The sequence below is a fragment of the Heteronotia binoei genome, chromosome 5, assembly GCF_032191835.1.
Source record: "Heteronotia binoei isolate CCM8104 ecotype False Entrance Well chromosome 5, APGP_CSIRO_Hbin_v1, whole genome shotgun sequence".
NCBI classification, from domain to species: domain Eukaryota; kingdom Metazoa; phylum Chordata; class Lepidosauria; order Squamata; family Gekkonidae; genus Heteronotia; species Heteronotia binoei.
Window position 1 is genome coordinate 89,754,369 of NC_083227.1, and position 27,449 is coordinate 89,781,817.

The 27,449-nt window shown below is 40.9% G+C and overlaps 1 protein-coding gene across 12 annotated transcripts in view; it reads right to left on the reverse strand.

Moving 5' to 3' along the window:
* Positions 1-27,449, reverse strand: part of CACNA1D (calcium voltage-gated channel subunit alpha1 D) — a 384,077-nt gene that overhangs the window by 179,577 nt on the left and 177,051 nt on the right. For all 12 annotated transcript variants that reach the window (XM_060239786.1, XM_060239787.1, XM_060239788.1 and 9 more), the window contains 2 exons: positions 18,643-18,812; positions 587-674 (listed from right to left, as the gene is read on the reverse strand). In XM_060239786.1, coding sequence (XP_060095769.1) covers positions 587-674; positions 18,643-18,812 — 258 coding nt within the window. The remainder of the gene's footprint in view (positions 1-586; positions 675-18,642; positions 18,813-27,449) is intronic.

Here is a 27,449-nt window from a genome sequence, read left to right on the forward strand (position 1 = left end):
AAATGGCTGCTGCAGTAAGTGGAACCAACTACAAGATGGCTGCCACAAGAGGTGAAACCATACAACACAGAAGAACACTAAGCCCTGGTGAAAATAGGGGCTTTTAAAGAATATTCTGGGAAGGAGCAGTGAGAGGGAATAAAACCAACAGTGGGGTGGTGGCTGCAGTTGAAACAATGTTATTTTAATCTGGACAGCCAATCAGATATCCAGTGGTTAGAAACTCTTCTTGATAAAAGCCCCACATGGTCCCATCCCCTTTCTAAAAACACATGGGCATCTGGAAAGCTGTTGATGGGTTCCATGGCACCCACAGGCACCCTGGATTAGTAGAGTACATAAAATTCAGAAAGATATTTAGTAATATTCAGATGAACAGAATATTTACACATTCTATCACATCCAAATTTCAGAGAGCTCCATTTCTGTTCAGAGAATATCATGGCCAGAATTTGAATTAACAAAAGGGATTCATCCTTAACTGGATATCCAGACAAGTACAGTTGAAATAATGTGAAAATCTCTTCCCCCCACCCCCCATATTGATATCTGGAAAAAATATTTTTGACATTCTGTAGGTACTCACCACAGAGCTCCACAGCACACATGGCCCTCTCCATCTCCACCAACATTTTCAGTATTCACAGATTCAGTTTCACTTGCTTGCATGCTTGCTGTTATGGGATACAATAAATAATCAGATTTATAGTTGATCTCAGTCCATTAAAATTTTGTGTGCAACTAACAGAAAACCTGTGTTTTTCACATAGTTTTGGGAAAAAAATTAAAACTGGCCTCTCTTAACATTAATACAAATGAGTGTCTTAGATCCACCAGAGATCTCTGCAGAAGGAAGGACCTCCACTCATGGAGATGGATTTATTTACCTCCTCCTCTTACTGGAGCCCAAATTCCTAGCCCAAAATGATGCCTCTATGAGAAAGAGCCCCCCCCCCAAAAAAAACCCCACAGAAAACAGCATGGGGTGGAGTCAGACATCCACAGAGGGAGATAGGGTATCAGTGAAAACTGCCTTTCTTTGTTGGATCCATGCTAACAGCTGCCCAGTGTTAACAACTGCAATTTGCTAGCAAAAAGCTGCTGTCCCTCCACACACCTACACACAAACACACAAACAAACATTTTCACTTGACTGATTACAAACCTTACCATGTCTAAGGTATGTCTGCAGCCAAATCAAGTTGCCCTCAGCTAGCATGCATGCCTAGCATAGTGAAGAATAAACAGGCCTCACCTGAAAAGTTCTAATACAGGAGTGTCAAACATGCATTTTGGCGACCAAATCAGGCCCCTGGAGGGCTCCTATCAGGCCCCGAGCAACTGGATGTCATCTGCTTCCTTCTTCCTCTCTCTTGCTTCCTTTTGCATAACAGCTTGCAAGGCTTGCTCAATCACATAGGAGCTACAGAACCCCTATTTTCTCAAAAACCTCTTATTTTCTCCATTGGCTGATGTTCCTCCCTTGTTGAGGAATAGCTTGCTTTGCCAGGCCCTCTCAATTGCACAGCAAATCTACTGAACTAAACCTCTCTTCCTTCTATTGACTGAGGCTCCTCCCCCACCCAGTCCCTGGGGAAGAAAGGAAGAAGTCAGAGTTTTCTTTGCCAGGTCCCTGGATCCCATGGGAGAAATACAAAGAAAGCACCTTTAAGACCAATGAGTGCTGATGTTTTAAGCATGTTTTCATTTTTTAAAAATATATATATTTGTGTTTGTCTGTGTTCTTTATAAAATTTATATCTCTGCTACCTAATCTTAAATAAGTACACACATGGCTCGGCCCAACATGTCTCGGCCCAACACAACATGGCCCGGCCCAACAAGCTCTCTTTTATGTCAGATCCGGCCCTCATAACAAATGAATTCGACACCCCTGTTCTAATATATTACAGTCAATCTTCTAAAAACTTTGCCCAAGACTGCAAACTTTGCCCAAGACAAAAAATTAAGTGTGCATCATGAGTACTGATCAACTGAGGCACAATTTAGGGAAGCCTAAACACATGCTTCTGCTAGTCAAATTGTCTGTCTGCATTTTTATACAATCAGGAATATTTGTGCATGAAAAACTGCTAAACAAATGATCTATACATCCAGAATTCTCTTACTCCAGCCTTGGCTCTAACTTTCTCTCTCTCTTTCTCAATTTCCCTAATTTTCGCCTACCATACAGGTGAGGCCTGCAACATGACAATGCATGTGAAGGGCCTGGACTCTCACATAAATGCTAAGCATTATTTTTTACCAGTATGCAATGTCTATGAAGGCGACAGTAAAGCTTTTATTTATTTTTCAATTTTTTAAAAAAGTGTGTCTTTAACCCAAAGCTTCTCTTTGTACATGCAAAGCCAAAGCTAAACAATTATACACCTCTAAGCCAATTGACAAACCAGCGGTCATGGAAAACCACATCTGCAATTACCATCCGCCATAAGAGTTACACAGATTTCCATATCTGGCATGATGCTTGCACCTAGGGTTGCTAGCCTCCAGGTGAGGTCTGGAGATCTCCCGCTTTTCCAACTATCTCCAGCTGGCAGAGATCAGTGCTTTGAAGGGTGGACTCTATAGCATTGTACCCAGGGCTTTTCTTTTGTAGCAGGAACACCTTTGCATAATGGGCCACATATCCCTGATGCAGCCAGTCCTCTTGGAGCTTACAGTATGCCATGCACTAAAAGCCCTATAAGCTCTTGGAGGATTGGCTACATCAGGGGTGTGTGGCCTAATATGCAAAGGAGTTCCTGCTACAAAAAAGCCCTGATTGTACCTTGCTGAGGCCCCTCCCCAAACCCCACCTTCTCCTGGATCCATCCTCAAAGTCTCCAGGTATTTTCCTACACAGACCTTGCAACCCTAGGGACGCTCACAGATTAACTATTCCTTGGCAATGGCTGTTTCAAACAGAAGCTCTATAAGAGAAGGGCACTGCCCACTTTCCTGAAACATGGGGCCATATGTTGTGAGCTGCCCTGAGCCTGCTTCGATGGGGAGGGCAGGATATAAATAAAAAGTATTATTATTATTGTGTGTCACACTGGGGAACAATGCTCAGAAGAGCCACCCAGAGGCATTGTGTCAGAGAACCCCTCTGGCTCCTGAGTAACTGAGTATTGCTGGACTAACCCCATGAAGCAAACCACTTTTAATATTTAACAAAGCTTGCGTCTTCAGCTATTAAAGAATAACTGCAAGGAAAGATCCACATGCTTTCTTTTTCTTTGGTTTTTTTTAAAAAAATATTTGTGTGTGTGCCTACATCTGAAAGTCATGTCAACCTCTGGTGACTGATCCCTACTGGGGACCTGCAGGATATTCAGAGATGAATAGAGCCTGCCCCTGTCCTCCCAACTGGATATTTCAAGAAAGTCTCCCATCCAATTATTAACCAAAGCCAACCTTGCTTAGCTTCCTAGAAGACTGGGCTTGCCTGGGCTATCCAGGTCAGGGCCTCCAGATGCTTTCTTGGAGCTTTTGTCTTTACCTTTTCTTTGTTGTCTGTGCATTTATTCTTTGAATCTTTGTTGTAACATAATGAGGAACAACAATATAATAAACAGCAAACAAAAATTAAAAAACCCCTCTTGCCTCCTTGTGAATTTCCAAATTCTTTTTTAAAAAATTAAGGATTTAAAAAAAGAGTCACTCTCTTTAAAGCTATACAATATCACCTCTATACTATATCAATCCCTTCCACAAGGTCTGTCTCTAAAGATGAGAGCAGCAGAAAAACATATTTTCATAAGTGGAAAACAAATTTAAACAGTGCACTAGCAAGCTGAAAAGAACCAAACTGGGTTTCATTACTTAGTGGTAAGAGAGTATAACCACATTTTGGAAACAGGGTCCAGTGGAGCACCATTATAACCTGATGTAAGCATGAAGTCTTTCAGTTCTTATAATGGACTGAGTTACAGGGCTAATATACTGATCTTCAATTTTCTAGTCAGTGTCTTGTTTGTGCAGGCAACTAGACTGAGTTCCACAGCACGTTTTTGAAAGATATGCAAGATGTTTAAGGCTGTAATGCTTAATACGGCTTAATACATTTAAATGGATCGGATCACTTTTGTGTGAACATAAGAACATAAGAGAAGCCATGTTGGATCAGGCCAATGGCCCATCCAGTCCAACACTCTGTGTCACACAGTGGCCAAAAAAATTACACACACACACACACACACACTGTGGCTAATAGCCACTGATGGACCTCTGCTCCTTATTTTTATCTAACCCCCTCTTGAAGCTGTCTATGCTTGTAGCTGCCACCACCTCCTGTGGCAGTGAATTCCACATGTTAATCAACCTTTGGGTGAAGAAGTACTTCCTTTTATCCGTTTTAACCTGACTGCTCAGCAATTTCATTGAATGCCCACGAGTTCTTGTATTGTGAGAAAGGGAGAAAAGGACTTCTTTCTCTACTTTCTCCATCCCATGCATTATCTTGTAAACCTCTATCATGTCACCCCACAGTCGATGTTTCTCCAAGCTAAAGAGTCCCAAGCGTTTTAACTTTTCTTCATAGGGAAAGTGTTCCAACCCTTTAATCATTCTAGTTGCCCTTTTCTGCACTTTTTCCAATGCTATAACATCCTTTCTGAGGTGCGGTGACCAGAATTGCACACAGTATTCCAAATGAGACCACACCATCGATTTATACAGGGGCATTATGATACTGGCTGATTTGTTTTCAATTCCCTTCCTAATAATTCCCAGCATGGAGTTGGCCTTTTTTATTGCAGTCGCACACTGTCTTGACATTTTCAGTGAGTTATCTACCACGACCTCTCTCTCTTGGTCAGTCTCTGCCAGTTCACACCCCATCAACTTATATTTGTAGCTGGGATTTTTGGCCCCAATGTGCATTACTTTGCACTTGGCCACACTAAACCTCATCTGCCACGTTGACGCCCACTCACCCAGCCTCAACAGATCACTTTGGAGTGCCTCACAATCCTCTCTGGTTCTCACCACCCTGAACAATTTAGTGTCATCTGCAAACTGGGCCACTTCACTGCTCACTCCCAACTCCAAATCATTTATGAACAAGTTAAAGAGCATGGAACCCAGTACTCAGCCCTGTGGCACCCCACTGCTTACCATCCTTCACTGTGAAGACTGCTCATTTATACTCACTCTCTGCTTCCTATTAATTAGCCAGTTTTTGATCCACAAGAGGACCTGTCCTTTTACTCCATGACTCGAGCTTTCTAAGGAGCCTTTGATGAGGAACTTTATCAAAAGCTTTCTGTAAGTCAAGGTAAACAACATCTATTGGGTCTCCCTTGTCCACGTTTGTTCACCCCCTCAAAGAACTGTAACAGGTTAGATCTTCCCTTACAGAACCCATGCTGAGTCTTCCTCAATAACCCGTGTTCATCAGTGTGCCTACTCATTCTGTCCTTGATAATGGTTTCTACCAACTTTCCCAGTATTGAAGTCAGACTGACTGGCCTGTAATTTCCTGGATCTCCTCTGGAACCCATTTTAAAGATGGGGGTGACATTTGCTACCTTCCAGTCCTCAGGAACGGAGGCAGATTTCAATGAAAGATTACATATTTTTGTCAGAAGATCCACAAGTTCAACTTTGAGTTCTTTCAGAACTCTTGGATGTATGCCATCCAGACCTGGTGACTTATTAGTTTTTAATTCATCTATCAATTGTAGGGCCTCTTCTCTTGTCACCTCAATCTGACTCAGGTCTTTCAACACCCCTTCCAAAATTAGTGGTTTTGGAGCGGGCAAACACCTCTCGTCTTCCACAGTGAAGACAGAGGCAAAAAAATGCATTGAGCTTCTCAGCCATTTCCCTATCCTCCTTCAGTAATCCTTTTACCCCTTGGTCATCCAAGGGCCCCACTGCCTCCCTGGCTGGTTTCCTGCTTCTAATATATTTGAAGAAATTTTTATTGTTGGTCTTTATGTTGTTTGCAATATGCTCCTCACAGTCCCTTTTTGCCTGCCTGATCACAGTCTTGCATTTGATTTGCCACAGCCTGTGTTCCCTTTTATTAATCTCACTTGGACTAGCTTTCCACCGCTTAAAGGAGTCCTTCTTACCTTTTACAGCTTACATTACTTTGTTTGTTAACCATGCAGGCCTTTTCTTATACCTGTTTGTGCCTTTCCTAACTTGTGGTATATATTTTATCTGAGCTTCTAGGATTGTAGTTTTAAATAGCCTCCAAGCTTCCCCAAGGGTTTTGACTGTATTTACCTTTCCTTTCAGTTTCCTCTTCACATGCCTACTCATCTCAGAGAATTTACCCCTTTTAAATTTAAACATGGTTGTGCTGGTCTTTTGGGGCAACTCTCTATTTATACAAATGGTGAAATAAATAACGTTATGGTCACTGCTTCCAAGAAGTGCAATCACTTTTACATGGGAGAAAAACATTAGGAATAGACTGTAACAGTATAGTCCTTTTCACAAAAGGTAGATGTGCACAATATAATCCATGCAGCTTTGAAGTTAACAACATAAAGGAATCAGGCATGCCTGCACTTCCCAGTAGGTGGTGTTGATCTCATTGGGTAATACATTGTCACATGATGCATAGAATAATCATAGTACACACAGAATAGCAGTTCAAATCTTACTTGAAGTAAATGCTGCAAAGGTGAATGTGTTTTATTATTTATTTAACTGGCAAACGTTTGGAACATGGGAGAAAAACAAATAAAAACTTCTGTTTGTATGCTTATTGGACTGTCACAGGGCCATGTACTTCAGGAGCAACAAAGTCAGAAACCAAAGGGCACAGGGCCTTGCTCCCTCCTTCTGTTTCCTAATCAAGTTTTGCATTGCCAAATGAAAGGGTCTGGCAAAGGGTCTGGAAAAAATATATTTTTCTGCGATACTTCCTCAACATAACAGGAGGCGATGCAAAGCAACTGGGAGATGCAAAGCAACTGAGAGTAAGACAAATAATGTATTTGCATAGTTAGCATAATTAGGTTGAGGAACTTGCATATGCAACCCCAAGTATAGAGCTTGGTGATCAGCCAGCTACTTAATCCTGAAAATGGGATTTTCAATCAACTGGACCCTTGGGAATAGATGTTCTTAAAGTGGGACTGCCCCTGTGCTGAACTCAGAAACTGCAGCTAGTGCAGAACGCAGCAGCCAGGCTGTTAATGGGACTACCTAGGTGGGAACATGTACGGCCTAGGCTGCAGGAACTGCACTGGCTGCCAATTGTGTACTGAGTTCGTTACAAGGTACTGGTTATTATCTTTAAAGCCATATAGGGCCGAGGACCTGCCTAACTTAGGGACCGTCTCTCCCCATATGTTCCCCAGAGAGTACTGAGATCTAGTTCACAAAATCTGCTAAAAACCCCTGGGCCAAAAGAGGCCAAACTAAAAGCGACAAGGGAGCGGGCCTTCTCAATAACAGCACCTCAATGGTGGAACCAGCTACCAGAGGAGGTGCGAGCCTGTGGGACCTTAATCAGTTCCATAGGGCTTGCAAAACCGTCCTCTTCCAGCTGGCTTTTTAAGGTGGAACCATTGCATCAACATAAAAGCTATGTTTACATGTACATCAAGACTGTAGCACCACATTAAGTTATATTGTGGTTTTAAATTATTTAACTTAAATGTTGTCTTATATGTAATTGTATTTTAATTGTTATTGCTTTGAATTTTATTGTTGTATCATGGTAAGAAGTACTATGTCTTGTGAGCCGCCCTGAGCCTGCTTCGGCGGGGAGGGCGGAGTATAAATAAAAATTTATTATTTTATTATTATTTTAAATTAGTAGTGTTGGGTGCCAGTTATATTTCTGCTTTTAATATCTTCACAAGTTTTCCTGGGGATATTTCTGACAGCTTTTATCATCAACGTGCTCACTCTTGATAATTTCCTCAGATGTCAGCATACAAGATTGTACTTGTAGAAGCTGCAAAGCATAGCTAAATTTAAAAATCCATGAATTGTGGTCTGCCAGGAACAAGACAACTCTAGTTTTGCAGTCACAGAACAAGCGCCTTGTCTTCAATCAACCACCACATCTAACTAGTTAACCAATATCTGCTTGGTCACTGGCACATAGCAAGCACAAGATACCAAGTTTTTGATCAACCACGACATCTAGCTAGTTGACCTATATTTGCTTGGTGGACAGCAATTCATGCAGGCTTAGCCTTAAAAACATAACATAGGAACATAAGAGAAGGCATTCTGAATCAGGTCAATGGTGATGCAATTCACTGTATCACACAGTGGCCAAAGCCCAGGTAACATCAGGAGGTCCACTAGCAGAACCAGAACTCCAGAAGCCCTCCCACAGTCCCCCCCCCCCCAAGCAATTATGACCAGTACTTCTCACAAGGCAGTAGAAAGACAAGGATGTAATTCAAATTTGGGCCAATGTGATTTGGCAATAAGAGTTTTTAGTATCATCTAATTGCCCTGGCCAAAGTGCTTTGTGCATGGCCCAATATCTGTTGCTGCTACTTTGGCACCTATCATATATCTGCTGCCATTTGAAGAAGTACTGTGAAGTACCATATGCATTGCTGAAAATAAAGGAGGCAGAGCAGGATACTGATACCACTGGGAAGTCCAAGGAACTTGGGGGACATGGCAGAGAGTAGTAGTTGGATAAGGGCCCTAAATACCAAAATCAGTTTTGGAAAACCTCCCAATTTCCTGGCCCCATGTTGTCCCCAGACTTTAGTGGCTGGATCCTGGGGGGCATCCAATGGTGAGAGGGCCAGCTGAAAGGGAGGCATCCAGGCTGATCTCCAGGCCTATAAATACCATTCTGCTGAGACTGGGTTAAAAAAACACACAGAGGGAAAGTGGCATGGCCACCATATTGGGGCCTCCTGTGCTTGCTGGTGGACCCAGGAAGCCTGGGGGCTGGGGTCCTGTGCTGTGCTGCCTCCGGCCCCCACCATCGTCCCACTTACATCTGGCTTGTGATGCCCTCTGGAGGGCTGCTGACCTTCTCCAACTTGTGCGCCACTTTCCAACCCCATGGCTTCCTCATCCCATCAGGCAATACCTGCAGTGGCCTCTCTATGTGGGCTGCTGTGATCTGCCCTCATTTGGCATCTGGCAGCTGCAAGTCAGCGAGGACATGATCCAAAACTTCAGATCGTCCTGCCCTGTTCTTGGCAGCAAATGCTGGTGTTGAGTCCATCCTGAGTCCAGAGTTCCAGGATGGAGGGGCTTTTCTTTTGTCACTGCCTTCTATCTCTTCTTAGACCGCCCCCCCTCCAAGAGAGTCTTCTTAGAGACCTTTTCTTCTTTTTTTAAAGGCCTGGAACCCAGGCTGATGTGTCCTGTTTGGAGCTGCAGGGCTATCCAAAGTGGAGAGCTGCAGATTTGCATAGTCCAGCCTGGAGCAAGAGGAGGTGTGACAGTGACCTAACCAGATTAGATGACTTTCACCAATGAAGGGAACAAAACAGGTAACACAAGCCCCCTTCAACAAACATATCATAATCCCATCACATATTACATTTTGTTGCATGATTTATGGAAGAAAACTTTGCATTTTAATTCTGAAATTACATTTTCAGATTTACACCAGGGCCCACATTGGAACTTTCTACCATGCCTGCATTTTTGTTACCTTTGTTTAATATAACATCCAATATCTGAAGAAAAGTCCTATGAAGCTGAATTCTCTAGTGGTTGGCTCTTGCAATGTTTCAGGATTTGTTTTTCTGATTCTAACAAAGTTGCAAATTTTTCCACAGTTTTATTTTGCTGGCCTTTCTTGTTGCAAATCTATTCATTATCTCCCAAGAATTAGATTTAGGTGGGTAACTATGTTGATCTGAAGCAGCAGAACAAAGTTTGAGTCCATTTACACTTTTAAGACCAACAACAGCAACAGAATAAAACTTTGTTGGCCATAAAGATGCCACTGAACTTAAACTTTGTTCTCCTACAAATTAATTTCCCTTGCAAACCTATACTTGATAGACAAAGGTGATTTTTTTAAAAAAGCCCTAGATTTACCTATTCTTACTATATTTTACAGGGGTGGCCAACGGTAGCTCTCCAGATGTTTTTTGCCTACAACTCCCATCAGCCCCAGCCAGCATGACCAATGGTTGGGGCTGATGGGAGTTGTAGGCAAAAACCATCTGGAGAGCTACCATTGGCCACCCCTGATATATTAGAATACCTCCAGTTTTTGATGATATCCAGCTTGCTAAAACTTCTTTGGCTTGTGCCACAATCACTGGCAGCGTGCAAAAATCTATAGAGGTATTTTTCACCAGAGATTAGTTTCATAAATCCCTCTGTCTTTCAAATTGTTAACTCCAAACACATACTCCTTTTCCTGTGTTGAGTCAGTGATTAACTATTCAGAAAATTGCTGGTTCTGTTCTAATGCTGCTTCTTTCCAGCAAATCTTAAAAAGATATAAGTGGTACCCAGGGCCAGTGCTAGGCTTTCTGGCACCCTAGGCGAATCACCCACTAGCACCCTCCCCCCCCCCAAATTATTAAAAAATATAGGGAAAATGGAGAGTACCAAACTTGAAACTTTTTACATTTTTAATTTTCTGATTTTTTAATTTTTTAAAAAAGATGTGATAAGTTATTTTAAAAATTGTGAGAATAAGTGCTTGCCGGCCATCCCAGGAAGGAGGGTGGTGGGATAGGATGAGGTGGGAGGCCAAGTCACACATCAGGGAGAGGGGGATGGCTTGGCTTTGTTGAGGGCAGCTTGGTGATGGGAGAGGACAAGGTGACAGTGGTCAGGAGCCAGAGTCCTGCGTCGGGGAAGGGGCGCCCTAGGCGACTGCTTACTTTACCTACTCCCATGCACCTGCCCTGGTGGTACCCCATGCTGGAATGTGTTATAGATACAAAAAATATTTTGGGGGTGCATCCTGAAGAGGGTGGAGTTTAGGGAGGGGAAGGACTGTAATATGGTATAATGCCATTGAGTCCACCTTCTAGTGGATCTCTCCACCAGGCTTTGTTAAAGTACACTCCCCTGTCCAAAGGCTTGATCTGTGTATAGCACTAAGAGAAGGTGTTAAATTTTGAAAAGCAAAGAATAGATTCAAACACAGCATGCATTTGTTCAGTCAGCATTGCACAATGCTGCCAAAAAACCCACTAAAATGGTTTCTGTCATAACCATTAGATGTGCCTTCTTTTGCTTCAAACTTTTCAACCATTAGTTTGTCTAATAAGGATTAAATTAAAAATAAAAATATCCCTCTCATTTGCTTTGCTTTTTACTGCAGAACTTTACTACAGGACCTGTGGTCAACCTAGCTTGCTCAGGCATATTTCAGACTTCCCAGAATTTTGAGTTTTAGTTTTAGGTTTATTTGGGGTTTTTTTTAAGTCAGTATTACTCTTTTTTTAGGAGGGGGAGATGCTCAGGCAATAATTTATTCAAATGTTAAATATGCCTGTCCCTGCTTGACTGTTTTGGCTGGTGTGAGCGCAAAGATTCAGAGAGTCTGACAAGTATTAGACAATTACTATATGTTGTATACATTGCAGTTATGAGAAGACAAGACTCACTGGAAAACACAATAATGCTAGAAGAAGCTGGAGGCAGGTGGAAAAGAGGAAGACCCAACTTGAGATGGATTGACTCAATCAAGGAAGCCACAGCCCTTTGCGAGACCTGAGCAAGGCTGTTTAACAATAGGACATTCTGGAGGTCATTGACTCATTTGATCACCGTAAACTGGAAGTGATATGATGGCACTTAACACACATACACACAGAGGTAGGTTTGCATTTTTCTGTATTAATGTTTAATACAAACAAATAAATGTAAATTGATTAAATTGCTAGCATTTATGTCCTGCCACCTATTTATTGATTTCTCTTCCTCTCCCCCTTTCAATTAAGCCTCCCTCATAAAAAACATTTTGGATCTGTGTTACTCTAGAATGGATAATATCTATTCTCTGTTTCACAACAGTGGATATTCCCTATTTCACAACAGTGGAGCGGTTACTATGGCAGCCACTTAAATTACCTTTGCTTTTGTTTTGATTTTTAACATGTTTATCATTATGTAAGCATCAATTGACCCTGATTCATAGAGTGTTTTATATATTAATAAACATTTATAAGGAAAATATGATTTTATACAGAATATAAATCCTAAATACCTGAAAAACTGAGATCAGTCAAATGATACCAGAAAAGATACTCAGACGAAAATAGGTAATTGTACTATATTTTAAACTGGTATGAACAAAACATCACCTGTCTTTTTTCTATACTGCCTGACAGTTCCAAGAACCAGAAAAAAAGGAACTCATTACCTGATTTTTTCGGCCTCTGCACCCATAATGAGGTGCAATAATATTCCTCTAATACCTTTGGCACAACCATGCAAAAGAACAGGTCGCAAGATAGGCTTAGACCAGTTAGAGCCCATTTCAGTTTACTGCATTTGATATAACACTCTACTCATGAAGTAATGTTATACAGTCATTTCTTGCAGAGCTGAATAAGAAACTCAAGTTTAGTCATGACCAGCTGTGATAAATGTGGCAAGTACAGAGCTGGCCAGTGAATATGCCTAGTTGCCATTCAGCACAGTGTTGCATTTGGTTTGATGACCAGTTGTAAGAGAATACAGCATTGAGCAATCTGAGAAATTATGATTGTCCAAGCCACTGGTTCCCAGTGCACCCTCCCATCCCAGCTGCCAAAGTGTTTCAGACATCACTGTATTAGGAGTGGTAACACTTCTACCACACAGCACATCTTGAGCATGTGAGAAAGCAGCTGAGACTCTTATGAGTTTTAGAGCCAGGATCTAGTCACCCCCAACTGGCAGACATACACTGTTTTCCCTACCCTCTATGAGACTCCAAAAAGCAATGTTATGCATCCACAAGGAAAAATTAATTTTATTTTGTCAAAATTCTGTAAATCAAAAGTAAAGAAATTCAGAAAAATTAGATATATGCTACTTGGGTGGTAGAAAGTGCCTTCAAGTTGCAGCCCATTTATAGAGATCCCATAGGGCAGGGGTGACCAAACTATGACTCAGGAGCCATATGTGGCTGTCAAAGCCGTCACTGCCCCATTGGCCAGCTTGAAGGCATTTCTCTCTTTAAATCACTTCTCCAAGACAAGCCAGCTGGTGGCTTGGAGAATGCATTTAAAGTTGCTTTCCACCTCTCCCTCCTTCCCCTCTCCCCATCTATTTGCCTTCCTTCCTTCCTCCCTCCCCTCAAATATCTGACATTAACGTTTTGCAGCTCTCAAACTTCTGATGTTTATTCTATATGGCTCTTACGTTAAGTAAGTTTGGCTACCCCTGCCATAGGGCTTTCAAGGCAAAAGACATTCAGAGGTAGTTTGCCATTCCCTGCCTCTTGTGACCCTGGGCTTCCTTGGTGGTGTCCCATCCAAATACTAAACAGGGTTGATCCTGCTCAGCTTCCAAAATCTGATGAGATCCTTCTTTATTCATTTTATTAATCTGATGAGAACAAGATAGCATGGACCATCCGGGTGACAGCATATGCTGCCTTACTAAAGTATAAATTTCACCTGGCTTTATGATTTTCATGTTATAAAATACTTATATCAGACTTGTCATTTGCCACCAAACCCTTTGCTACCTGTGCTTTATGGGGGGGGGGGGAGCAGATGCCCAATACTTGTGCTGAATAGAATGCTTGATTCGCTTTTCTAATTGCCACTATGGTAATTTGTTGCCACTGCTTATCATTACTTAAATATGCCAAATGGACGCTATTGTAATTTTCTAAACAAGACAAATCACAGTTCTTTTAAATGTTAAATAAAACTATACTTAGAACTAAATATAGTATTGTGGAAGAAAATAAAAATAACAACATAAATTGCTAAGAACGTATGCTATTGCAAGAGCTTTTATAAAAGCTTTGTGGCTTTTCATCACATTCAAACTTGAATCGATACACTCATATTGTTTGCCTATTTCAATTATGTACTTTAGCTAAACTGTAAGGTAATCTGTGGAAAATTAAATGGGATATAAATGAAATTTCAGGGTGTTAAAGCACTGCAGTAACAACTTGCTTGAAACATGCATTCAAGCAGAGCATCACATCCATGCAAGAGTTGCATCTCTGTGCACTTGGGAAAATATACTTAGCCCCAAATTTGTGTGATTTTTTAAAAAAACAACAGCACTCCAAACACATGGGCTAGAATGAAATGTCCCACAGCAAACAAAATACTTTTTACCATGTTTGTTGGCAGCACCACGAAAACAGTTAAATCTGCTTTTCTTCTTGTCATTTAATAAATCCTCCAGTGTAACCCCTTTGTGTTAAAACATGCAATCCCATCATTAATACAGTAGATGGCAGCAGCAGCACAAAAGACAGTAAAGGATCCACATTAGTACAAGCAAAGTGAAAGCCAATATATCTGCTGTAATTACAAGTACCTACAACCTAAATCTAACTCTACATGTATTCACAAATTCTGCACAAGCACCATGCAGTCATGGAATTCGCTAGAGATGATTAATTCAGCATCCTGAGATTCTTCGCTTTCATTTTATGAAGTTTTTTATGCTTATGGAAGCACAGAATATTTTGAAAATGTTGATCCATCCAAGGTGAAAGTAACATGGCAGTAGCATTCCTTGGTGAAGAGTTTTTATCTTTATTGTCTTCACATACAAAGCAAACACAGAAATCCATTCATTCCTTACAACAATTTGGGATTCTTGGCCAAGTGGAGTAGCTTTCATAAAAGATTTTGAAAGACCTTGGGTAAGTCATTTTAAAAAGTTGCACTCATCATTCAATGCTTTCTGTCCAATTATTAGTATCCAGACAGAATCACAGGCTGATTCTGAGAACTGTAAATTAGGCTTTTCTTGCAACCCAAGTTAAGAGGTTTGCCTGAGTGAGCTGAATGTGCCCATAACAAACAGAAATTGTATATATATTTATGAACGTTTCCACATAGCTATCAAAGGCAGTAATACCAGAGAACTTTGCAACAACCCCAAAGTTGATTGTAATTTCAGATATGTGAATCTGGAAGGGTTGGTTATGATCATGTCAGTGGATCAAGTCTGTGGAGATCGTAGTATTTGTGCAGATCACTCCCCCCTTAATGTCTGTCTGTCTGGGTTCAGTGTTTCTTGCTCCTAGGTAAGCGTGGGTAGGATTTCAGGCAGCGCAAAGTCAACTTTCTCTTCTTTATAGCAGTCCACACTGATTAACTGGGTTGTTTGTGTAGCATGTCCTAAAATATTTTAGTGGAATTTGTGCATTATATATATATATATATATATATATATATATATATATATTGTTGCAAATACAGTTTAGAGGATGACAGAGTGCTTTGCTAGAACTGCTGTGTAAGGGATTGGCAGTGTAATAATATGAACTTCAGTGGGTTTCATATTGACACTAGCCATTACTACAACAAATGTCTCATTGCAGTTAAAGTATCAAAAACCTAATCCCTTACCTCAATTAGCATCGCTCTGATTACACTAGTTGTGGGGAGAAACTCACTTGACAAAGTTTGTGTCATGCTCACCTAAGAGAGAGCTTAAGTTCTGTACCTAATCTTCCATGGCATTTAAGTGGTAGCATAAAATCTTACAGGCCAATCTTGATTAGGTTTTCAGGAGGATATGTATAATAATAGTGCCATAAAAATGCAGGAGGCCTACAAATAATCTTAAATAGCTTCAGTAATTATCCAGTAAATAGCTACATTTTAAAGTTTTATTTTATTTGGTTTGTTTGATTTCTAGCCTGCCCTTCCCACGAAATTATTCTGAAACATCACAACCTCAGTGCCACAGTGATATTGTTAACAGATTAACTGTTCCATTATACGGTGTCACCTGATATGGCACAAGCTGGTGTTTTAAGATGCCATTAACAACAGAACATAAAGACATGGAACACTTGAACAGGAGCAAAGAACATCTCTTCAGAAGATGATAATAGCAGGGACATTGTCTGGACCTGACATCCTTAACTCTAAAATTAGATCAGCAAGTGGCTAAAATTGTTGTTTTATGTCCTTTTATGACTGCCAGTGGCTAAATCTCCAAATGAACTAATTTTCTCCACAGAGAAATTATTTTGGGGGTTGCTATATAGTGATCATTGGCTCTGTGAGGAAGCCTGAAAAGATAGGAGGCTCTCTAGTTAACCACATCTGACTTATTTTCATATGACTGGTAAGTGTCTATCCAAGCTGTTTGAAATAGCTAGGGAAGATCATGGAAAACCCAAAACTAAAACTGAACTGACATAAAATGAGGAATCAGGCCAAGGATTACTAGCCTGGTCCTCTCAAAACAGGTGCTTTGGTGTAACAAAGCATTAATTTATTCATTTACTGGTTGATTTATATGCTACCCTTCTGCCTCCTATAGGCACCCGAAATAACTATAATCAAAAATCATAAAACACAGCAACATCCCCTCCAATTAAAATAGCACAAACTCAATAACCAAATCAATTCAAGAAAACAATAACATTCAGACATCTTCCAGAATACAGATTTCTTCAATGTATGCTAGAAGGCCTATAGGCAAGGCAGCCATCTCTTGAGGTGAAGGGGTTCCACAGTTTCAAGGAGACAGAAGAAAAGGCTCTACCACGAATATATATCAATCAGATCTCAGATAACACAAGTTCCTGCAGGAAGGCCTCACCTATTGATCTCAGGCAGGTTACATTATTGCTACAACTAAAAGTATTTGTATGACATTTTAAAACATGTCATTTTGGCAAAATAAAACAACCATGCAGTTCTTTTTAATCTACAGTATTAACAAGCATCAATAACCATTAAATTTGCACCAAAAGATTAAGACTAACATTTTCCAGGTTCTTTGCCCTTCACGGCAACCTTGCTGGAGGGTGGGGGCTGCTTTGTCACCCCAGAAGAAGGACAAGGTAATGCGAGCATCACAACGCTGTCCATCATGACTGGCAGAGGTGGAGCCAACTTTGATAGAGGTCAGACTCTGCCCTCGCTCAGACAGTCTTCACCCCATGCTTGGCCCACCCTCCTGCCCTGTTTCTAGTGTAAAATTTTGCTGGTCACCTTGGGGGCCAGGTAGGAATTTTTTGCCTCCATACTCGATTGGCCTAGGGGTGGAGATGTTTTTGCCTACTCTGCACTGAAACAGTGGACCTAGGAAAAATGGCTGTGGTGGGTGCTGTTAAATAGGTTGGTTGCTTGGCAGTGTAGGCTGGGTAAGGAAGCAGAGCCAGTGATCATCTTAAGGCATATTCATTTTGTAATAAAGGGTTCATCGGGAAGAGCCTTTGGGTTTTACAGTCCAGTATGGCTTTGGTGATGGTGTTCCAGGGTGGCAACCAGTCTTGCCATGTCACAGGCCATCAGCCAGAGGGATGGCTCAAGGTCAGGATTCTGGGCTCGCCCATGGTAGGCCAAGGAGGTTGGTCTATGAGTTACACCTGCCTTGCCTGTTCTGCACCCACAAATCCTTTCCCCCCTTTTGCTGCTCAGTTATAAAATTAAATAAAGTGTTTGATTCCAATCTGGTGTCTGTCTAGTCATGTCAGCTGGGGGCTGGACAATAGCCTATGAGTCACTGCTAGATCACATTGCCAAATGTTATATCCATACCAGCTGCACACATGCATGCACACTTAACTTGCATTTGATTATAGAACATAACTGAAGCAATTAAATCCATGAGCCTTGCACAGGAATAAAAGTAAATGTGTTTTCAAGATAAGCAACATGATGTATAGTCTATTGGTTCTCAACATTTTTGAAGTGGGATACACTTTTAGACTTACTAGCTGCCTTGAGCCAAGAGGAAAGGCAGGATATAAACATTTTAATTAATTAAAAAGTAGAATTACTATACATTTCTGGACCCATCTACACAGTAACCTACTCTACATTCTTTCCACCTAGTATAAATACAGGAATATCACATCAGATTAGCAATGAAAACATATATGCTTTATTTTTCATGTCTAGGATTTGTAAGTATATAGCATTATTGGACACCAGACTGTATTTCATTACTATTTTGTGCATTATACTTGCCACTAAGCTTCATAGAGCCTCCTGTTCCAGCTTCCTCTGTTGCCCTCTTCCCTTAAGCCTCACAACCTGCCTGCAAGAGAGTGATGACCAACTTTTGGTTCACAGCCCACATTTTGAGAACTACCACCAGTGCCCCTTATCTATTTGTTGCCATCCTAAGTCCTGGCAGAAGACAGCTAACTTGAAACTCAGGTATGATAAAGGAAAACCCTGATGGAAGACACTGTTGACAAAAATGAAACAGGACACCATAGTGTTGTAGGCTCTTTGACAGAAGACTGAGTGGAATTCACTAGTCAAGCCACACCCTTATTGCGCTGTTTAGATCCCAAATCAGCTGAAGGCCAAGTTAAAATGAAAACACAAAAAGAAGCTTCTGTCATATGTGGGAAGGTACAATAAAAATAAGTGATTTTCCACTCTCTGTTAGTTTAGAATAGGGTTGGAGGTCAAAACTGAAAACAGACATTTTCCTATCAGACACACACACAATGATCCTTTGTGACCAACTGGTTTGACCCTATACTGTGTAAGCTATTTTTAAAGCATATTATATTTTTTCTTAGTAGTAGTAGAGTGAGAAAGAGGAACATACTATTTCGTTTTCCTTCTTCATCACCATCCTCTTCATTCTCCGGGTCAATATCTTCGGCCTGGGTAATCCAATCCAAATAGCCTTTGAGATCTTCTTCAAGCTGCTGCTTTTCACGCAGCTTCTGAAAATCTCCCCTGGCCTTGGCTTTTTCTCTTTCCTTGGAAAACTCCCTATTGGGTTCAGATAAGACATAACAGAAATACTGATTTATGAAGCTGCATAGTGTTCTGTAGGTATTTCTTGTTGATACAGCTAAGCAAAACAAATGATACAGAAATTTGCCCAAAGTTAAGACAGTGATGCAAAACACTACATGCTGCATTCCTTATACATTATTGTGAGGCACAGCACCCCGCATCCCCTCAAGGGTTAATGTGAATGGTTACAGGCCTGTTCCATCCTGCATGTGTTACTAATTGTTCTCTCATCCTACACAGTCCTTATCATCTTCAAGGCCAGAGCCGGAAATTTAATTAGCTTTTCATGAGAACCCATGGCCCACAAGATGGCAGGGGGGAATCAGGAGTGATGATGTAATTTTTTAGAGGATTCCAGAAAGAATATGTCCTGATTGGGTGTCATAATCACCTGATGCTGCTTGGCTAGGGTTGCCAATCCCCAGGTGGGAATTGAACAAAAATCAACCGTGCCAGAAAGAACAAAAACCAAGTTTTTAGGAAATTGTACAAATTTATATCAGAAGTTCTCAATTCATGAGATAAAAATCCATTACAAAGGAGATCCCACACATATACAGTCCACAAACATCCATTCTGATATGTCAACTCCTGAAGGAATTCGCAACTCCAAATGGGTCAAAAAACCTCCTTCTGAAAACTTTACCAAAAAATGGTTTATTTTTTTTTATTATGTAAATGCTAATTCATCGAAAAAAAATGAAATGCCAAAAAAATATTTAAACTTCATCTTGTTTTAATGCTTATAATTTATCAGGGGCGAGGCCTTCGGACTTGGCTGTGGGTATTGGAGTAGCAGTAGGTTAAAGGTGGGGTTTTCCCCTCCCCCCCCTCCCCCCTTTTTTCTTTTTTTTAATATATATATTGTATTGTTGTTTGTATCTAAGATGTATTTGTTTGAAAAATGGAATATTGAAAAATAAAAAAAAATTGAGTTTAAAAAACAAACAAACCTAGTTCTTCCTTACAACACACAAGCAGTCCAACCAACAATGTCAGCTTCTAAGGTAAAAATCACCTCACATGATCACTAGCTTGAACCACGTTCCACTATAGATAGCTTTTTCGAAAGCTGAATGATAAACCTTCACATCATTCTGTCATTTCTTAAAGACAGCTTAAAGTTGGACTCCTTGTGTGTTGTAAGGAAGAAGGAGGTTTTTTGACCCATTTGGAGTTGCGAATTCCTTCAGGAGTCGTCATATCAGAATGCATTTTTGTGGACGGTATATGTGTGGGATCTCCTTTGTAATGGATTTTTATTGCATGAATTGAGAACTTCTGATATAAATTTCTACAATTTCCTAAAGACTTGGTTTTTGTTCTTTCTGGCACAGCTGATTTTTGTTTGATTCCCTAACTGTGAAGCCACTGTTGGAATTTACCCAATCCCCAGGTGGGGCCAGGGGATCCCCCTGTTTGGAGGCCTTCCCCCCGCTTCAGGGTCATCAGAAAGCGAGATGAGGGGAGGGAAATGTCTGCTGGGCTCTCTATAATTCCCTAGGGAGACTTATCCCCATAGAAAATAATAGAGAAATTATCTGCGGCTATCTGGGGGGGGGCTGTTTTTTTGAGGTAAAGGCACAAAATTTTCAGCCCAGCATCCAGTGCCTCTCCTCAAAATACCACCCAAGTTTCAAAAAGAGTGGACCAGGGGGTCAAATTCTATGAGCCCCCAAAGAAGCTGCCCCTATCCTTCATTATTTCCTATGGAAGGAAGGCATTAAAAAGGTGTGTGGTCCCTTTAAATGTGATGGCCAGAACTCCCTTTGGAGTTCAGTGATGCTTGTCACACCCTTACTCCTGGCTCCACCCCCAAAGTCCCCAGATATTTCTTGAATTGGACTTGGCAACCCTATGCTTGGCAAAAAACAAACCACCCTATAATTGAGCTAAGAGCCCAGAAGAAAAAAAGCTAGCAAATTCTGATGGACGGAAGGCCTGGACTATGATATGCTTATGTTGCAATAGACAGCAACATAAAGAAGACTTAAGCTATGGCCTTTGACACTTAGATTTAAGGTTTGCGCCATCTAACATAGTTCAAGGAAACCTATGCTGCATTAATGTCACATCAAGGCTCCTGGACGCATGGGTGGAAACTGCTCAGGCTAACATGCATGCTTGGCTGTGTGACCTTTTGATCCAGGAACAACTTTTTCAGGCTTTGCCATATGACATTGCTGCCTTGATTCAAACACATAATCCTGCGCCTTTAAAGGATTTGGAGTTGTTTGCTGACCAGCTGGCACCTCAACCCTGGGGCAACCAGAAGGGGCTGAAGCAATGGAAACTGTCTGCAGAGAGGAAAGAAGGGCTGTGGCCCAGAGGTTTGCAAGTGAGCAGTCAAGCAAGTTTTGCCTGGGCAGGCAGAGTTCTGTGTGCTCCCAAGACAACAAACCAGGGGTGACCTCCATGGATTGGAGTGGAATGTTATCATTGCCTTGAAAAGGGACACCTCAGGCATGACTGACCAAAGCTGGTGCTGAGGAAGAAAGGAGATAGCCCCCCAAAGTGAGGTATGTGATGGAGGAAGTCCTAGAGAGCTAGGAGTCAGGGGAGAAGAGGTCCAGGATTCTGAGATCCATCTGACTGCTGTGGTGAAGAAAGACAAGCAGTTTAAAGTGCAATGGTCCCAGGTGAATCAGATTCAGAAAACAGCTGGAGGCTCAAGAGAAAGTAAGTGCTGAAGCCTCACTGAAGGATGAGGTATCTGCAGGTGACAATGTGTTTTCAGGGTCCATCGACACAGGCAGTTTCAGCTGTTTCCAAAAGTACACTGAAGGAGCCTACAGAATGGGCTAGAAAGGTTTCCATTCGCACCTATGATTCTCAGAATTTCCATCAACCTATGGCCCTTGTGCTGTTGCATTTCAGAGGCTGGGAAGAAAAGTTGTGGGTGTTGATTTATTCAAGTGGGGACAATAAACTCCTGATTGGTGGAGACTTGCCATATCAACACGCCATGTTACAAGAGGCTAAACCATCAGTGCAGCAAAAGATGATAACTCACCATCAAGCAAAAAGAATAACAAAGAAAACAAAATAACAAATAACAAAGTTAGAGAGGAGCCAGCAGCAGCAGAGTCCTCCCAAGCTAAATAGAAGGAAAAGCCTAAAATGGAATTTACTGATGGATTTTATTGAGGAGTTATAAACGGCAGAGGTTTCTCAGGCTGGGGGAGGAGGAACAGTCAATAACCACTCCCCAGCATGGCCTCTGAAGAACTTCTGCAAGCTAAGATGCTGGCAAGCTTTAACTCATTCCCTGATTCTCAGAAAAGCCAGACTGAGATGGGAATCGAAAGCTTTTAAGGAAGCACAGCATGAATGTGCCTCTTTCAAAGACTGCCATTTGAAGGCTGAGAAAAAATCAGCCAGACACGATACCTGTGAATTTAGCCAAGGGTTTGGAGGCTGTGGTTGGTTGGTTGGTTAAAGCAGACCTGGCTGAAACTGAATCTGGAGCTTCTCTGGCTGGGCAGGGGGGAGAAGAAGAGGAGGAGGAAATTAGACCTTGCCTTTTACTACCCAAAGGACTCTCAGAGCAGCTTGCAATCTCCTTTCCCTTTCCCTCCCCACAACGGACACCTGTGAGGTAGGTGGAGCTGAAAGAGCTCTAACAGAAACTGCTCCTGAGAGAAACAGCTCTGTGAGAACTTGTGACTGACTCAAGGTCACATCAGCAGGTACATGTGGAGGAGTGGGGAATCAACCCTGTTCTCCCAGATAAGAGTCCACATGCTTAATCACTACACCAAGCTGGCTCTTGGTTGCCAGTTTGCTACTCTTCATGGTGTTGTCCTTTCACCAATCTTTACTTGGGCATGATCCTGGATGCCACCTTGTCTATGGAGGCCCATATTGCAAAAGTTGCCAAGCTGGCATTTTTACCAACTGCGCCAACTTAGGCAACTGGCTCCCTACTTGTCTCACCCTGACTAGCCACCATAATCAATACAATGGTCACCTCCAGAATAAAGTATTGTAATTTGTTCTTCGTGGGCCTACCCTTGCTCTTGACCTGGAAGCTCCAACAGATCCAGAATGCAGCTGCACAGGTCCTTACAGGGACCCCTTGGGCTGCATCTGTTCACCTGTGCTGCATGTAATGTTGTGAGCTGCCCTGAGTCCGACTGCGGAGAGGGCGGGATATAAGCTTAATGTAATAAATAAATAAATAATGAGCTGCATTGGCTTCCAGTAGAGCATTAGATCTGGTTCAAAGTTTTGGTTTTAATCTTTAAGGCCATTAGCAATCAGGGACCCACATACCTCTGGGACCACCTCTCCCAGTATACCCCTGGAAGAGCATTACACTCAAACAATAAGAACCTTTTGGTGATCCCTGGCTTGAGTGGGGTCTGGCTGTCCTCAACTAGGGCTAGGACTTTTCCAGCCCTGGCCCCAACTTAGTGAAACACTCTAGCAGAGAACATCCATGTCCCACAGGAGCTGGTACCTTTCCATAGGTCTTACAAGGCAGAGATGTTCTGCCAGACATTGGATGAGGACAGAGCCAGTCAGGCACTCATATCACCCCACCACCTCCTTCCACTATTTTAATTGTTGCTTTAATTTTTATTTTTATCTCTCTATATATTATGTAAGCCACACAGAGCCCTATTTTTTTTAAGGAAGGTTGACCAATAATTTGAATGTAATAAATAAAAAAATGAACAAAGTAGCAACAAGTAGATTTCTATGGAAGAAGTAACTGTTATACAGAGAATATCTCTCAAAGGGACTGAAGCCTGTGAGATCACTGTCAGAATACACATTCCCAAACTAGATAACCCACCACCCTGATTCTTAATCAAAATAAAGGTCTTATTTCAATCTATGTACATGCCTCTTTCTACACAAAATTTCTTTAAATGAATGAGACTTGTATGAGAAACACAGTCCTCTTGTTAAATGGTTTATTTGGAGTTTGCCCAAAAGAGGTTTCATCAGAAATAAACTAACTCTGCCTTTATCATTATCATTTTGTTAAGTTGTAACAAAAGTTGCATGACATAAATTCAGTGAACTCAAACAGCAAATTATTACTGTTCTTTATAAGAAGTGAACTAAACAATTTGAAACTGTACACATATTCTTGATGACTAAACACATAACCAATTGTTTAGTCCAATTGTACTGCTGCTTGCCGAAGAGATATCCCAAGCAATAGAGCTCGATTGTTTTAATGTCAAAATTAAACATATTTTCTTTTATGATTTGATCTTCAAAACTGAAAGAAAAAAACACAGACTGCTACAAGGAAAGAACAAGGTCTTGTTTGTACTACTGCCTCAGAAAATGGCAACTGCCTTTGTTAAATTGAAAAGTGATATATGTATTTACAAGGCCTAGTCTCCAAAACCTTAGTGGCTCTAAACATCCTGGTCAGCAGTTTGAATAACATATTCCAAACAGCAGTGTTTGTTCTACCTTAACAAATAACAAAATATTGATAAATATGCTTTTGTAGACAACAGCAGAAATGATCTCTAGCTAATGAAAGTTTGTGTCACAATAAATTGGCCAGTCTTTTAGGTGCTTGTCAGCTTTTATTGCTTTTACTGTAACAAGCTAGCATGACTACCTTTCAGGTTTACACATTAGCTTTATATGTATTCCTGTGCATAACTTTAAGGAGTTCTGTGAAATAAAAGCAATAAGAAATGTCCTTGAAGTGTGGGACTACTATATAATGGAGGCGATATCAGACCAAATCCCGCATGCAGACTCTGGACCATATTGCTCAAATTTTGTAGAGCAGCAGCTTCCAGATTTGGAATTTATGTCCGGCAATTTATGTCCTTCAATCATTTATACCCATTTATGTCCTTCAATCATTTATAACCATTTATATTTTGTGAATTGTTTCATTAGATGATTACTTTTTCACTTATTTATTCATGAAGCAACATTCCATTGTGGTTAGTCTTATTTGTAATGTTTTTGTGTCTATTTTAAAATAGTTGCTGTTTGCATTCTATAATGCATTCTATACATTAAAAATTTAAAAACAAAAGGAGAAAGAAAGAAAGAAAGAAAGAAAGAAAGAAAGAAAGAAAGAAAGAAAGAAAGAAAGAAAGAAAGAAAGAAAGAAAGAAAGAAAGAAAGAAAGAAAGGAAGGAAGGAAGAATATTCTTGGCTCTCAAAATGCCAGCAGTTTGAATAACATGTTCCAAAAAAAATTCTTATGACAAATATTATGACTACATACCCAACTGATTACAAAACTAGTGGGCTTGCAATGTAGCCCATAATGTGTGAGGTGCCTTCATAATAATGTGTTCATGACTGACAGATGTAATAAGGCGGTATAACTGGCTCCAGCTCTTTGAAATGTCTACATGCAACTAAAAATAAGGGATATTTCTTTCTCATACATTATGGGGTATACTATCAGTACACATTACTGTTTGATTCAAATATAACGCCAAACTACAGATGACGGAGCACAATTTAATTCTGATACATTGGCTGGAAACATTTAGTTGACCCCAAGGCAAAGATTATTTCATAACTTGCATCATTTTAAAGGGGAATACCTTTTAAAATTATTTTTATTCTATTCATGGGAGAAAGAGACACCTTTATCTTTTCATTTTTCTTTCCTCTTATTAAGCTTTGGCTGAGCTGAGAAAAGAAATACTGTCAGACATGTTCATTTTCCTTGGCCAGAAAACCACAGCTGACAATTCAGGGCTATCTTCTGTTTTGTGCATCATTATTTAAATGTCTTTTCCTATGAGTGCTCTGTGTGCCCTTTAGACAAGTAGTCTGAGGTATTTCTGTATGAACACATATAATATCCAGACCTATTCTAATAAAACTGATCCATAGACACTATTGTAAAAGTAAGCATGACTCCTTTGCTAGATTGCAGTAAGCGTTAGGAAAAATATGCTAAATTAATAAAAAGCCTCTTCTAACCCATGCTTGCTTGCTTATGGAAGGATGTATATATAGGGACATGTCAGTGCAAACTCTTTGCTGGCCTCAAGCAAAAAAGTAAATACAACTTACACAGATTTATTATTAAAGTGTGTTTGAAAAGATCTTACTTGTTCCCATGGCTACCCAAAGAAATAGCAATGCCTTCAGCAGAATATGTCTTTTGCAGGAAACATCTTCTAGTGGTTAGGATTGATCTTGAGGAACTGATTATCATGCCTCATTAAAAACTATTCTGCTTGTAGATAAGAAATATATATATATATTTAAAATTTCATCTTTTCTCTCCATAGCAGGAAAATAATCTAAGCAGCTATGTGTGCAGTTCAGTAAGTACTGAATTCTAAATACACTACTTAAAGATTACTTCCTTTTCTTCACAAATAATCCCTGCTATCAAGTGTGCTGGTTCCATGCTATTAATGCACAAATCTCCACACCACTGGGCAATACCCAGCAATCTGTCAGTACTATAAGCATGGGCCTTTGCCATATTTCCCTTCCACAGCATTACTTTCTGACCCCAGGAAAGTTCATTCCTGGAGTAACAGGAAATGGCAGGCTGAGTGTCTGCACTGAGGAGAGAGAAGGGGTAAACACACAGGGCTTTTTTGTAGCTGGAAATCCTTTGCATATTAGGCCACACCTCCCTGATGTAGCCAATCCTCCAAGAGCTTACAGGGCTCTTGGTACAGGGCCTACTGTCAGCTCCAGGAGGATTGGCCATATCAGGGGTGTGTGGCCTAATATGCAAAGGAGTTCCTGCTACAAAAAAGCCCTAGGTAAACACAATTTTCCATCATCTACAACTTCACTGATGCTAAAAGGAAGGGACAATTTCACCCACTTCTCAGTGTAGCCCTTTTACCTGAATAGCTGTTAGGTGACATAAGTCCTCTGACCCTGGAAATCAACCTTCCATGGGTCAGGAAGGACAGCTGCAAAAATCTACATCTGCCAGTGTCTTCCAGGGATACAATGCAGAATCCACCCTACTCCAGTTTTGAGTACATGATCTCTGTGTGCATGAAGGCATAAGATCTCTCTTACTGATTAATACTTACTGATTAATACTAATTTTCTGTCCAAGAAAAATCAAATAAGTATTTCAGGGGGTCCAAAGGTCTGTGAGGCACTCCAAAGGGATCTGTTGAGGCTGGGTGATGAGGCAGATGAGGTTCAGTGTGGCCAAGTGCAAAGTAATGCACATTGGGGCCAAGAATCCCAGCTACAAATACAAGTTGATGGGGTGTGAACTGGCAGAGACTGAACAAGAGAGAGATCTTGGGGTCGTGGTAGATAACTCACTGAAAATGTCAAGACAGTGTGCAATTGCAATAAAAAAGGCCAACGCCAAGCTGAGAATTATTAGGAAGGGAACTGAAAACAAATCAGCCAGTATCATAATGCCCCTGTATAAATCGATGGTGCAGTCTCATTTGGAATGCTCTGTACAATTCTGGTCACCGCACCTCAAAAAGGATATTATAGCATTGGAAAAAGTGCAGAAAAGGGCAACTAGAATGATTAAAGGGTTGGAACACTTTCCCTGTGAAGAAAGGTTGAAACGCTTGGGGCTCTTTAGCTTGGAGAAATGTCGACTGCGGGGTGACATGATAGAGGTTTACAAGATAATGCATGGGATGGAGAAAGTAGAGA